The sequence below is a fragment of the Lepisosteus oculatus genome, chromosome 6, assembly GCF_040954835.1.
Source record: "Lepisosteus oculatus isolate fLepOcu1 chromosome 6, fLepOcu1.hap2, whole genome shotgun sequence".
Taxonomy (NCBI): Eukaryota; Metazoa; Chordata; class Actinopteri; order Semionotiformes; family Lepisosteidae; genus Lepisosteus; species Lepisosteus oculatus.
The window spans coordinates 54,608,740-54,623,804 of record NC_090701.1 but is presented as its reverse complement, the minus strand read 5'-3'; the positions used below and the strand labels follow the sequence as shown (position 1 = coordinate 54,623,804).

At 42.3% G+C, this 15,065-nt stretch overlaps 1 protein-coding gene across 10 annotated transcripts in view; it reads right to left on the bottom strand.

Annotated features, from left to right (window-relative positions):
* Positions 1–15,065, bottom strand: part of LOC102685199 (rho GTPase-activating protein 21) — a 106,339-nt gene that overhangs the window by 50,092 nt on the left and 41,182 nt on the right. For 8 of the 10 annotated variants that reach the window (XR_011189947.1, XR_011189948.1, XM_015353453.2 and 5 more), the window contains exons 1-3: positions 13,336–13,781; positions 10,432–10,608; positions 9,151–9,172 (exon numbers count right to left, since the gene is read on the bottom strand). Coding sequence is in view for 8 of the 10 variants with exons in the window: in XM_015353453.2 (XP_015208939.2) it covers positions 9,151–9,172; positions 10,432–10,608; positions 13,336–13,521 (385 nt within the window). In the remaining 2 variants the exon portion in view is untranslated. Of the gene's footprint in view, positions 1–9,150; positions 9,173–10,431; positions 10,609–13,335; positions 13,782–15,065 lie in introns of those variants that run through there. The other 2 variants (XM_069191587.1, XM_015353456.2) reach the window with 1 other exon arrangement.

Here is a 15,065-nt window from a genome sequence, read left to right as displayed (position 1 = left end):
GATGAGAAAAATGTATGACCTAGTTTTTCCAATTTCCCTTTTAAGATCAATTGAAATTTTTTTTTTTAAATGATGATTCTTTAATCTGGCTTTCTGCAGTTCTTGGCTTAGAGGAGGAATCCCCAGGAGAATATAGCACAATTGGATTTCCTGGGCTCTAAGCATATAAGCAGAACAAAAGCATTATGTCCACACTCACAGATTTACAGATTTAAGAAACTGTTACAGCAAAAAAAGCAAATTACTGAGTTACCAAGGAGGTGAATATGATTTATGAATTTATCCTAATTCATACTGAGCTATGGCCTGCTTTTATCATTCTCGTACATTATCCTACAACTGACCACAATTGCTTTATAGTCAAAAGCAATTAATGTAGCTTAACTGTATTCTATCCATGCTACTTTCTTTCTAGGGAGCTCACAATTAAAAAACTATCATGGGTTTAGAATCTGATACTTGTTGACTGAAGTCTTAATTCAGTGTCCACATTGGAGAAACATACAATTACTCCTGCCCATCATTTAACATTGTAAATCAGCTCTAAGAAAAGCATGCCAATCTCATATATTGTCTGGAATGAAAGCAGGTACTGAACTCAATTATACCATAATTAAAATAAGGCTCCCTCCTACAAAAAGGTGGTTGGGACCTTGGAAATCAGGTCTTTTCATTTTAGGAACCACACTTTCCGGTTTCCATGATAAAGCTCCATCTATGCAGGCTCTGTGGCTCTGGATATTTGTATGTCTTACAAAGTCCTTCCAAAAAAAAAAGTTTTTTTTACACTGCAAGACTATGAGCACTTGTATGCTAACAGATATTGGAGAACCTTCCAGTGGAACAGACATATGTGCATAATTGCTGGAAACTTGTCCATGCTTTCAAAGTCAAACTGACTATCTCACCAATTACAGCTTACCATACAATATCACAAAGCAGGTTTCATTTGTTTATTGTGGCATAATACAGACACAGGGAACTTTACTCACACAATGGCTCTTCTTTATCATCTATAAATTCACCTCATAAGAAAATTCCACACAACGATGTGCTACACTTAAGAGTAGTTTCATTTAGACAACTACTTGCAGCATTAGAAAAGGTCCCGTGTACCCCCCTGCGTCCTTCTCCCCCGGCTTCTCTCTAAAACGTTTCAAAGTTTGAATCCTCATTTTACCTGAAGGAGGATTTCGCTCTTGTAAAACAGCATGGCAGCCAGCAACTGGTGTGCAGCTTGAAATAGTTGAGTCACAAATGCAACATTAAAATCTGCAAGGTCAATATACCTAAGGATGTATGAATCAGATACAATGGAGGTGATCAATCACCAGAACTATCCAGTTAAAATGTCTATTTTACACAGTCCTCCGAGAGGATGCTGTGAAGAGTCTCCTAGCAGGGTCTCAGGAGGCCTTATCGGGAATAATTAGATTTCTCATCACCAGCTCTAAGAATTAATGCAACATTTTTAAAATGACTAAACAACAAAGGAGGACTGTTTGTTTCCTTGAACTGAACAGAAATGTCCTAAAAAATAAGAAACAAGAGTAAAAAAATAACTGCAGGCTATTGAATACGTCGGTGCAAAAAAACGTCCACACATTCCAGAATTGCACAGTAACACATTAGACATATCAACTCCAATGCAGAAATTAAATGAATCCGTTCAATTGAAACAGATCTTACTTTGTCTAAAACAGGGCATGATTCTCCCAACAATGGCACTTTGGAAGGATGGGATTTAAACGCCTCAGCTTCTTCAAACACTTCGACAGCAGGGGAAAGGTCAGTGAGTACAGTACACAGCACCATGTTTGGTGTGCTACCTTTCACTCCTAACCAATTTCCTCTGAAACGGTAAAGTTTCGTTTCAACAAGGAACAAAGTCTTTTCTATAGAACAAGCACGGGGTGTGACTAGTTCCTCTAATAAAGCTTCCCAGTTGAAAGGTGCACTATACTGTACATAACCCACAGAGCGAAACACTGCCTCTTGTAACAGGCCCTTTTGATGTGAAATCTCTTTCATATAAGCCGATGAATGCAACACAAAAAAGTGACCCTCCAGTGCCCCAATATAGTGTATAACCTTGATTTTTGTTCTACAAAAAGTTTGATTACATTTGTACTCTAAAGAGCTGAAAACGTCCCTGTGTATACATTTTGCCCCCTCATTAAACTCCAAACGTACTCACAAAGGGGATCGGTTTTCATTCAGTTTTAAGACTCACACACAGGTATCTCCCCATGACTCAGCATACTTTTCTAATGCTTCAAACCCTTGTGTTTGAGGCTCTTCACTACAACACTGGCCAGAGAGAGAGCGATCGTGAACTCAACAAGAATCTCTAGACGGAGGCGTTTGTGAAACGTCTAACCGTTCAATCAATAAAATCAATGAAATGGAGCAGGCAGGTGGTCCAGGCTATAGAAAAATCTTTAGGCTAAACAGTACTGCACATTTCCTGTTTACTAAAGGGCATTACTTCAACCGTTGCTTTAAGGGCCCTTATTTCTCCTGTGCGCATCTTCAGCCTGAACACTAGATGGAGCTAAATGATATTATGTCTTTAAGTGACCTGACAGGAATTAACCGCTTCAAGGCAGGTTCATCCAATGGAAGACGAGTATTCTCAGGGCAAACAGAGCAGCTGTTTTCTTTGTAGACACCATGACACATGCTTACAGCATTAAGCTGACATGTTCCTGGTTGCCCTCTTTCTAAATTAGCATATTATAACATGTATTCATGAGAACACGAAAGAAAAGCACAGAACAAGCAAGGCTTTGTTTCCCTATGCATAAACAATTCAAATGTGAAGCACTTCACTGAAGTAAGATTTTGAAAAGCTCTAGTTGAGATTTAAGTCATCTTTCAAGCGATTTTAAATACCGTAGGTATGAACCTTTAAACATACTGTATACTAATCATCTTTTGACAGATAAAAGGTCTAATTAAAACTTTAATACCAGATCTAAAAGGTAATTCAATAAACAATTTAATGCTAATTAAAATACAGAAACCCATCATCCCACAGACTTGATTTAAAATGGTCATTTTCATCGACACTCACTTCAGTCTACAGGGCTCAGTGATGCTGAACGTGTCTGACGGGTGAAACCGAGACATGCGCTCGATGAGCCAGGAGAGGGGCACTGCGTCTCCGAGCCTGTGTGCAACTATTATCACATCTAGAGCAACACCAGTCACACTGGCTTCTCTGCACTGTTTCAGCTTGTCTAACCTTAACACCTTTCTCCCAAAGAAAGAAGTGAGGATTTATAGTTCAGTGCCCATGTATTCCCAGGTCTTCAAGTTCCATCTCTCCCTGCCAGATCACCTCCTTTCTTCATGTCCTCCTCTGGCGGAATGAAACTGGACACAGTGTGCTTGTTAGGAAACAATTCGCCTTTCACTTTCGCACAATGACGTTGCTTTTACTTGTTTTTAGTAATCCCCCCCCCCACTTTGGCTATTTTTGTCTCGGTAGCAACAAGTTTGTACTGTCAGATCTGTTCTGCACGCCATTATGCAAACCATCGACTTCTCTTCCCTCTTTCCTCACAGAAAGCCCGTCTTTGTGAAGGCGCTAATTGTGGATCCGTGGTTATGTTTGTGGCTAGGCTATGTTTTTACCATGGTAACACACACTCCTCCTCCACGTCTTCAGGGCTGACGTGCCATCTAAACTTGGGAGAGGGATGCGGAACACACAAGGCCACACGAACAGATAAAAGCCCATACCGCCATCCACTCTCCCGTTTGTCATGGGCCACGGGAGAGGCTGCACCAGCCCGTGGTGTGCACACGCCAGTTCGGGAAGGGCCGACACTGGCTGAGGGGCAGAGAGGGCACAGCACTACAGCCAGCAGCCACATCACCCCCCAGCTCACAACTGGCAGCCCACTGGAGCTCAGCAGGTGTGAGCCTGGTCAGTACCTGGATGGGAGACTCCTGGGAAAAACTAAGGCTGCTGCTGGAAGAGGTGTTAGTGGGGCCAGCAGGGGGTGCTCACTCTGTGGTCCATGTGGGTCCTAATGCCCCAGTATAGTGACGGGGACACTATACTGTAAACAGGCGCCGTCCTTCGGATGAGACGTAAAACAGAGGTCCTGACTATCTGTGGTCATTAAAAATCTCGAAAAGAGTAGGGGTGTAACCCTGGTGTCCTGGCCAAATTTCCCATAGGCCCTTACCAATCATGGCCTCCTAATAATCCCCATCTCTGAACTGGCCTCATCACTCTGTTCTCCTCCCCACTGAGAGCTGATGTGTGGGGAGGGTTCTGGCGCACTATGGCTGCTGTCGCATCATCCAGGTGGAGCTGCACACTGGGGGTGGTGGAGGGGATCCCCATTACCTGTAAAGCGCTTTGAGTGGGGTGTCCAGAAAAGCGCTATATAAGTGTAAGCAATTATTAATTATTATTATTACTACTACGGCCGTCACCGGGACCCGCAGCGTGGCCGCCAGATCGCCGCGCCAATCGCCAGAGCCACAGCGCTCCCCCACACCCACGCCAGCTCCTGCACGCTGGCCGACGGCGTCCGATTGGGAGGGTAGGAAAAACGTCAACTGCAGGCAAAACAAATAAATGGAAGGAAAAAAGGCTTGTCGGGATCGGGGGGGGGTGTTGGGGGGATGATCTAGAACTCGAAAGTCCAGAGACAAACCCAGGGACTTACACTATACTGTACATGTGCCACGAAAAAAAAGTTTTAAAATGAACTGCTTTGAAATGTTCCATATAAACACCTTAAGATTACAATCGCTGATGGTGCAATGCCTACCTCATACACTGTCACAAGGAGCTTCTCAAGGCAATACGGCTTTTGAAATGAAGACAAGACTTTTTCAGCTTGGACCCCATTCTGCATTTCTGGCTTCAGTTTCCTCTAGCCCGGGTGGCAGTTTTATGCGGACTTGGACATTGCTGTGTTGTTTCGCATTTAATAATGTAATTCTGTGACGCTGGGCACAGTTCCATTCAATTTCATGTTCAGCCATGATGCAACAGAAAATTCCTTCCTATTTTTCTTTCACAAGCTCTCAGACATTGGGAAAAGATATTGCAGCAGAGCCTTTAAACATTAATTTCTGTTTCAAAGGCTCAACAAGTCAAACAAATCAAAAATCAACAATCAACAAGTCGTTGTTCAGTTTTGTCCAAATCACCACTGGATCCACCAACACCATAAATTTACTTCCCTAATTCTGTCACTGGCAGATACTAAACTTGCTTGTGAGAACGATCCATTCTTGCACTGTGCCGAACACTTTCACAGTCCTCAGATCCTGCCTCAAGACATATCCTTTGATAATCTCTTGTTAAAAGCTTTCATTAGCCTTCAAGTAATATTTGCAAGACATTGCTCACTAGAACCGCACAACACTTGTCGAATGTTTTTACACCCAGTAAAATTGTACACCCATGTTAAAAATAACATGGACAGTGGTTGATGTAGCAATGACATGTAGATATATCCCACACATTAAGTTCTTTGGGTTCATTTTAAGTTACAAATTAAATGGACTAATATTGACTATCATGAAGCTTTCACTGCCAGCCGTGCCAGTACCGGTGTCAGGAAAGTCTCCAGTGCCCTAAACTCCAAGGATACCCAGGCCATGTCTAACCCACCCAAACCCAGAGACATGTTAGCTGCACGGTGACCCTTGGAGAATCCTGGTTATCTGATCTGGTGAAATAAGTGATGTTTAGACTACAGACTTAGACTGCAGTTCTTATGCATTTCAGGTTTGCACATCTAAAGAATAAAAAATGAGGATGCTAAACCTCCCATTTTTATGAGCTAGCATAAAAAAGCAAACTGCTTTGAATGTATACAAGAACCTGTAAGTTAACTGCACTAGGTATTGTGTATATCAATGTGTGTAATTCAGTAATTATATATGGAGCTTTTTTTTAACAGTTAACCACCACTGCAAGAGCAAAAATGTGAATGTGAATTATTTTACAGAGCTCACAAGGTTCCTCCAACAGGAAAAAAACACTGTCATAGAAGGACTGTTTTACCTTTAAACTACAAATCTATGGTATTATTCAAAACATGCAAGAAAATGCAGGCAGCATAAAAACAGACTTATTTCTTGAGCAGAAATAATTGAAAACTGATAGCACTGAATACTAAACATTTGAATATTTTTGATTAATAAATACTTCTGATTAATAAAAGTAATAAGCTTTATGGCAATGCCCAGTTACTGTACTTATCTTGTCAAGCTAATTTACATGACAATAAAAAGCATGCTCCTTCTAGAAGTTAAAGTGGCAGGGGAAATTAATCACCACTGATCAAATAAATTGAACACATGAAGATCACATCTGTTCCTTCATATTAAGCACTGACTGTGCAAATTGCAGAAAAAATATATTTACCAGTACTAAAGCAATGTGATCATTTGTGATCTGCAATTTACCCCAGGATTAATCAAGTATCTATCAATCATTTGTCAGAGGAATGTATTTACTTATTTACCAAAGCGAAACATAACTAGCTAAGTAAACCGCTGTCGGGAGACAAACAGATACATCTCAGAAACAGTGCAGTTCCTTAAGGAGTGGGGCTGGTTCTTATACCAATAAGCCATTGGGGAATTTCTGTTGTTCACACGATTACTCACTCTGCTGTTTGCATGGAACAAAAACAATCTCAGGACTTCTAACTTGCAATTCTGCTTTAGAACAAAAAACAAAACAAATATTTGAACAGCTGTTTTAAATGCCTAAGTTCCCCAAATTAAGCTTGTTCAAAAAACTTCTGAAGCAAAATACTTGGAACATAAATTTGGGAAGTTTACGAAATGTCTTGAGCAATCGGAATCACAAAGATTTTTTTTTCTCCCTAGAGATGACAAAAATGATTATGCTTCCATTAATTGTAAGGGAACATACACCATTTAAAAGGGACGCTGTGCTCAGACTGGAAAAAATCCAGATGCAACACCCTTTACATCAGCATGTGAAATTCTTACCAAAATCCAAACGCTCCTTCACATATGGCATCCAGTCAAACAAACAAACACGATCTATCCTTCAAGTATTCTCAGGATGAAGAAGGAACCACAGATGTTTTGCAGCAGGATAGCAATGGAGTTCCATCAGGGAAACAGTCAAATGTAAGGAAGAAAAACAGAAGGAACACCAGTGGTATGGTATTATAAAGGACAAGAGGGCAGTTTTCAAATCAAGAAAGGGGGCTAAACGGAGGGAAAGGAGCGATCCAAACCTGATTGACATGGACACAGATTCGCACATGGTAAACATGAAGCAGAGCTCTCCTATGTGCTGCTAATGTCACGCATGCAGGTAAAAAACGAAATGGCAGAAATTCGGTTGTATCCTGTAAAGAGGGTGACATGAGTGCAACATATCCAAGGACCAGGGAAGCTTTGAATACATGTATATACACTAGGGCAAGGTATAAAGCAGCAAAGTGTTACCATTAAATGCAATCAACTTTGCTACGCTGTTTAGGAAGAGCACAACACTAAAACCTTCAATGTGTGTTTCGAGTTCGTCCTCACAGTGCCCACAATGTCCAGTGACTGCTATTCCAAGCCACTATAAATAAAACCATGCAGGAACATGTCTGCTTTCTGGTTAGAGAGAGCAGGCCAAAGACATCCGTTACCTCAACATTTATGTTATAGGAAGCAGAGAGTACCATACCAAAGAGCTGAAAGCTAACAGCCCTAGAAAGATTAGGCTACCAACTGAGTACCACAGGAGCAATCTTCAGCTGCTTTAAGAGGTACAATTAAAAAGCAAGCAGTTGCAGCGCAGCAGAAAATAAAGTGGTCTTAAGTCAAAACCCACATCTTTTCAAAACACAGAACCATCTTTAACACTACAACGCGTGCTTGAAAGACTACCGAATTCAGAAAAAAATCACATTAAACGATGAAAGACCTCATCTCGTCTTTGACTACGTGCTTGGTCCACTCATTCTCCAGCTGCCCTGTCTGATACAGGGTCGCAGGAGGAGGCAGAGCCCATCCTGGCACACAACAGGCGCAAGGCCGGACACACCCAGAGCCAGTCTTGCACACTCCCACCAGGCCCATTCTCCCAGAATGCTCGCTTCATGTGCTCCCAAAAGCGGCCCCAAAAAAGTTCTTGCTAGATAATTAATAGAAATAAAATTACACATTTACAATGAATTTGAGCTTTCTCCAAATGTTCATCTGTCGCCTGTCTCTTTGGTCTCCAGACAACACAATGCCACAGTAGCATGCAAAGCACAGACAACTGGGATTCATTATTTCCATGCAGTGGCACTAAGTGGATTGTGTGACCACTGTCAATACCCGTTTCCCAGTCGTTACGATCATTTGCTGTAGTGTAGCATGCAAGAGACAACAATATCAATTTGGAGTGGTTAATGTTTCAGAGGCAAATAAGACACTTCAGATGGAAGTACTTATTTTATTACTGTAATACTAAATCACAGCCCCTTGCCCCACATTTATTTCTACAAACTAGACCAGCCTCGTTATTTTATTAAGTCATGGCAACTAATTTTTCAAAAGTAAAAAAAAAAACACTTCACAAAGTGTGACATTCAGACGATGTAAAAGATCAAAAGCAGACATTCAAGAGTCTATGCAGCTTAAATTCAAGTGCTAACTACAAACCTGAAGCCAACAAGATACAAGTTTTCACAAGCATCCCAAGCAATTCTACATGACAGGGAAGTTTAGCAGTTTTGCAGAGCTCTTTTAATTTGCCTATGACACCATAACATCCTCCCCACCAAGTTCTCTTGCAAATAAGACCTGCTCACAAAAATCCAGAAAGAAATTCCTCCATTCGTGTAAACTGTCCTTCATTTGTTGAACAAGATGAACGAAGGTGTGTGCGGGGGAGTGTAACATTCGTAGATTTTAGCAGCATCTTGCTGTACAGACAGCTCTGACATGTGCTTCTCTCCCAGCAGCTTTCCTCCGAATGAAGAGGCAATCAGCAACAAACTACGCCTTAAACAGCAATTATCTACTTCAGTTCTGCCCAGCCATCCAAGCTAAATGGCATGAGAGTAATTCATTAAGCTACGTTAATACAATTCCAGGGTGCTTACAGATGGAGCTGGTAAACTTTTTTTACTACAAAATCAAGTATCTTACCTCTGTTGCCATTTTCTTCATCCTGTAAACAAAAAAAAATAAAAATGAATATCCCAAGTGATTAGGCAAATATTCCTTTTTAGCCTTCAAATGTAATCAGGTAGTATTAAATGAGTTAACTATAAGGCTATGGAGTATATTTGTCTGCTTGTGGGACTGTACAACTTATTTTGAATCAGCTGATTGCACGTTATCAGACAATAACGAACCGCATTCTAGCTTCCTGCAGAATGTGCCCCTATAAAATGTTAAAAAATGAACTGAAAGCAATAAAAAACTTATAATAGGTTTACTGTCAAGCCAGCTTACAGTAACAGAGCAGTTGTATTCACCATTTTCCAAACTCAGTACTGAATAAAGCACAGATGAATGCTGAATTAGCGTGGTCACAGATTTCTCTGTTAATCTCTGAACGCTGAAGCGCTTGGTGCAGTAGCTCTGACACCGGATCAGCACTTCTTCTAAACTGCTCACTGTTCTCTTCCTTTTGTTTTCCTTGCTGGTGCAGCAATGGAAGACCTCATGAATTCTCCATGAGAATGGGCAGGTTTGCGTTTTCACTCTTCCTGAAGTCACCTAGTTACAGTATTTATTTTACCAACAACATTCCTATTGATTTTAGCCGAGACTCCGACACTGCCCATAAAAAGCATATGGAAGTGATTAAGGAAACCCAGCGAAATCCATGGTCTGTTCTTGACAACAGCTCCAAAACAACTGAAGGGGTGCACAGGATTTCTTTGTGAGCGGTCTGCTGAGTCAGACACGTAATTCCCCTCGTTAAACACTTCTCAGACCCTGAAAGCGATCAATCATTTAAATACAATAGCAAAGACGCAGTGGCAAAGGGCAGCAGGAGGAAACCCAAAAATCAGAAGGGAACAGAGGGGGTGGGGTGGGGGGGTTTTGCTCAAAAGGTGTTGATACAGCACGATTTTCTCGGCCTGCAACGCTGGCCCACGCCAGACAACGCCCTCCTGCCGCGGACTGAGCGAAGTGACACTCCGGGGGCGTGGCATTTCAAACCATAGGACCGCCAGTCCTTCATCTCACTTCCCCATCCCTTGAACAAAACCAGCTTTGCTCTTTGGGGGGGGGTCCACACGGGCCCAGCTCCAGCAGGTGAGGAGGCGGTGAGGTTCGAGTGTTCCTCCCCTCGGGAAACCCTTCAGTCTCCCTCACGTGGCTCCGCGGTCTACACCGACAGGGCCCCCCCGGGATGTCCCTGCGGCTCTGTGCCATGGGGCAGGGGGAGGAGGCGGCTCACTCGGCTCGGCTTGCCTTCAGGGACGAGTGGACAGCGGACTCGGGCGGGTAGACGATGAAGTGGCGCAGCGTGAAGCCGAAGCCCTGGGAGGTCCGGCGGAGCCGCAGCGTCTTCGGGCCGGGCCAGGAGAAGGGCTCCTCCTCTGCGGGCGACGCCAGCGCGCTCTGCTCCTGCGCATCCTTCTGCTTGGCCTGCAAGAGCGAGAACACGCAGCTCAGTCGCACAGCAGGCTCCTCTCCTCGCCTCCAACGTCTTGCCACTTTAATCAATGGAGGACTTGTCCACTTCTTGACCAGTACCACAAAACACTGCTGCAGCTACGGCAAATAACCCTCCATTCTCTACTCACTAGGAAAGCGTTATATATAACCATTCAAATTATAATGGAACTTTTTAAAGTTTGAAGTGTTGGAGCACCCTCGACTATCTGCACACGCCTGCCTGTGATCTTCCTGGCGCTGAAAGAACGCAGGTTATTTCATTCTCAGGCAATATCCTCAAAATGGATATTAAAATCCTTAAAAATGAGATTTTAAACCATTTTAACTGATCCACCATCAACCCGCTCTTTCTGCTCTGTTTCATACTGCTCCAGATGTAGGAACGCCTTTTACTGTACAAGAGAGCCATAGGGTTAAAAATAAAATAATGACTTTCAAACACTCATGATTCCTGTAGCTTTGCACCCCACAGTGACTTTAATACCTACACTCGCTCAGGCATATTAACCTGTCTGTCTTGCAAACCCGGGGACCAGCTCAGTGATGAAAAACAACACAAAAAGGGGACTTGCTTTTGGCAGTACTGACACGGTCTCCCCCAAACCACATTAAAGTTTAGACAGTCTGGGCCTTAAACATAAGAAACATGACATTTTCATTTTAAGTGGTTCAGAAGCATTTCTTTGAACAAATGTGTATTTACATTAACATGCAAAATTTTTAAAGATCTTTTACACAATCAGGATTTTAATCTGTAGGCCTATAAGCATCACTAATATAAAAGCCTCCATTAGTGTTTTCAATTACAACAACTTTACTAATAAAGCGTAACATGGGTGAGAAAAGAGTTGGTCATTTATCAATCTTTAAATCACACTGATAATCTTCAAGAATTGGACCACATCCATTCAAAAATATTATCTAAAAGCAGGCAATGCCAAGTGTTAGAGTAGTCAAGTATCAGGTGCTCCTTTTCATTTACATTTGCTCCTTTCTACACATACAAACTTAAAGCTATTTTTGTGTACTACAAACAGACCACAGCCTGGAAGAAGTGTCAGCTTAAAACAAATTGGCTATGATTTCAGAATGATGCCTATAAATTGTTTCTGCATAAAAACAAATAGCACTGAATGACAAGAATACAAAATATCTTTTACTCAGCGTCATATTGATAAACAGTGAAATACCTGCCAAGAAACGGAACTTCTAAACAATAACAGGTTGTAAAATTATAAATTTCCCTCTTAGATGTATTTTTTGGTTTCTTTAAACACCTACAGATTTTTACAGAAAACAGCATTATTCCTCATGGCCCCTACCAGCTGTACAGCCCCTCCAGAGGATGGGCTGGGCTTACATAACATGGGCTGATGAGATCATCTTGACCCAGGATTCTGGATGGAAATGTTCAGCAACAGCCCAAAGAGGGACTGTTATTTAACAGGGAAACTTTTAGTCAAAGCAGTGGGAGCGCCACAATGCATAAGGATTAAAAAATTCAGAGGCCGAAACGTGAATTTTCAGATGGATTTACCGAAGAGGTATTTAAGGAAGATAAATCCCAAGAATTTCTGGTGTGCCGCGATACAGACTGCGTACTTATCTATGCATAAGTAACAGAACCTTAACAGACAGATGTATACAGAAAATCTTCAACACAAACTGTAAATTATGTCCCCAAAAACAGAACTATGAAGATGTGTCCTTGCCGTCTGCACAAACATGCAAGCAGATGCACCTGAAGTGCACTATGGTGCTGCCTGCTCCTTAAAATATTTATGAATTTATGTAACTCCATTCCATTAGTCTGAAAAAAATATATACTAACCGGAGTAAGTTTTAAAATGCTAAGAATAACTACAATACAAGAAGTGACTATACAGTAAGAACAGTAGAACAATTAGGTTTATTGTCCAAAATACTCTTTTACTGTTTTACTGAACAGCTGTGCAATCTCAGACCTGTGTACTCATTGTCCATGTACCTTTCAAACTCCGCAATAACCCAAATCAATACTATCAAAGAAAAGTAATCGATTGCAAAAGCCATTAAATAGAATGGATTTCTTGTCAAATATTTATAAAAAGACTTTCACTCCTCTCTTTACTGTTAAAAACTTCACAAGGCTATTTTGTATTTGAAGTGTTTTTATGTTAAACGATGCACAGCAGGTACTCTTGTTGGACTGATTCTGAATGTTGGAGAATGAAACCTAAAGCACACCAGGCTGCTGACAGGACTGCTGTCTGTAAGAGGACTTCAACACATCCCCGCCACGTCTCTCTAGAGCACTACAGCTCTTATGTAACGAGCAGAAAATAACATTGGCTGACACGAGGTGCGGAGGTTGTCTCCAGGAAGCATTGTGTAAGAATGCTTACCTGTTAATTGAGCCAACCTGCCTGGGACATTCACTTCTAAATCTAGCCTCTTCCTGCCGCTTCCCACAGATATGAGAACTGCACTAACCTCAAGACAAACTTATGGCATTTAAATCTCCTATTAAACAGAAAACTAAGGGACTTTCTCCCCAAGTTGCTTTTGGCAAAATAAAGCACTGCATATCATTAAATAGAAAACGAGCTATAAAGAAAATAATACTAGATGAGATAGCAGCTAGCATTTAAAAAGGGACGGGTAACAAACGACTGATGATGCGAACTGTGAAGTGAAGCTCGTCCAAAAACCACTTACCCCGTAATCGCCACAGTTCCTTTCAGAAGACACTAGTATTCTTCCCCAGGAAACCCCATCACAGCACTTGAGACCCAGCTCCACGTCCCTGCAGCCCGCCCGAGCGAGGAGCTTGAACCAGAGGCCGTCTAACCCGGCCAGCTGGGCCCACTGGCAGCCCAGCTCCACCGGATCGGGGTCGCACATCCCGGGCTCTTCACTCCCGAGGGTCTCCCCGGCGACGCCCCATTCCCGCGGCCACGCACACCAGGCTGGGCAGAGGGAGCGGCGCAGGCCTGCCTCCCCACCTCTCTCCTCTCGCCCGCGGGCGTCCAGAGCCAGAGCTGAAGCCCGGCAGTGCTTCCCCGGGACTGACCCTCCTCGCAGTGCTCGAGCGCACCAGACACGTCCGGGAGTGTGTGCGAGCCTGCTGGCTCGGCTGAAGAACGGGGAAGGGTAAGCTTTGGCAGCTCCCTGCTCACTTGCTCTCTCTCTCTCTCTCTCCTCTCAGACAGAAGCAGCTGCCACTAGCCTGCACATTACAGCCCCCGAGCACCCCACCCAATCTCTAACGCACACAGGTTGGATGCACGAGAAATTCCACAGGCCACACATTCTAGCACCGCCGGGACAAAGGCAGCAGGGCTGTGCTACCCGGGACAGAGGGAGAAATACTTCGGATTGTTTTGCTGCTTTGGTAAAGCAGACCAGAGAACGAGAGGGATCCTGTATGATCTGACTCCGTAAAAAGGACCACTACTTGATAAGAGGGTATGAGGTGTCTTTCCTCCCGTCTCTCTCAGTATTGGACAAGATGAAAGTTTGATACAATGTGCTTCCTTCTCTTCAGCGGACTGCAGCAAACAAACCCCCAGGTACCTTAGTCTAAGTGTTTCAGTCCTGTTGCTGAACAGTCAACCAAGACCAGTACATCAACTGAGCTACTTCTGTAGGGATGTCAAATACTGGATTTTTAAATGTTCTTGACTGAGGGTATGCACCTCAACATTAAGCACTGTTCACAGTATCAAAATACTTTAATCTTGAAAGTCACAGGACAGCTTTAGTGGAAATAACTTTGCCCACCTTTTTAAATTTAGCTAAAACATTTCAGGCCTAATTTTGCAGATCAAGAAACACGAAACAGAAAAAAATAAATTGCAGAAGGTTATTTTCAGATGAATCTCCTTGAGAATTAGATTTGAGTTGAAAATTATTTGAACTTGTTTTCTTAAATTATATACTAATGATACAAATATAATGGAGAAAGTTTTAAAGTTGATAAGAATATTTAAAAGATATGGTTACCAATAAAAAGTACCTTAAGTCTATGTTACTGTATTATATTTATACAGCTAATCAAGTAATTAGATCAATTGTGTTAGAGACCTTGGATGGATCAAAAACCATAATATTTAGGCCTCCAGGAATCAAGTTCTAAATCCCCTACTGTAGGGTAATTCTGTGAACTATTCCATCATCTCTGGGATATCTTCAAGGGCAGCCAAACCAAACATTAAGGGTATCACAAGTTGAGGATCATACACACATTTTGGTTGCTTGATAAAACTATACTATTGCTACAAAAGGTTAAAGGGGGAACTACAGTCCCAATTTCTCAGGCCGTTTCTTAAATCTCAGTAAAATAATAACGGAATTTAACAAACTCCAAATTAAGCACAAAATCATGAACTCCGTGAAAGCACTGAATCGCCGCCTGTACTGTATGGTGTCTTCACGGGTAAGAGTGA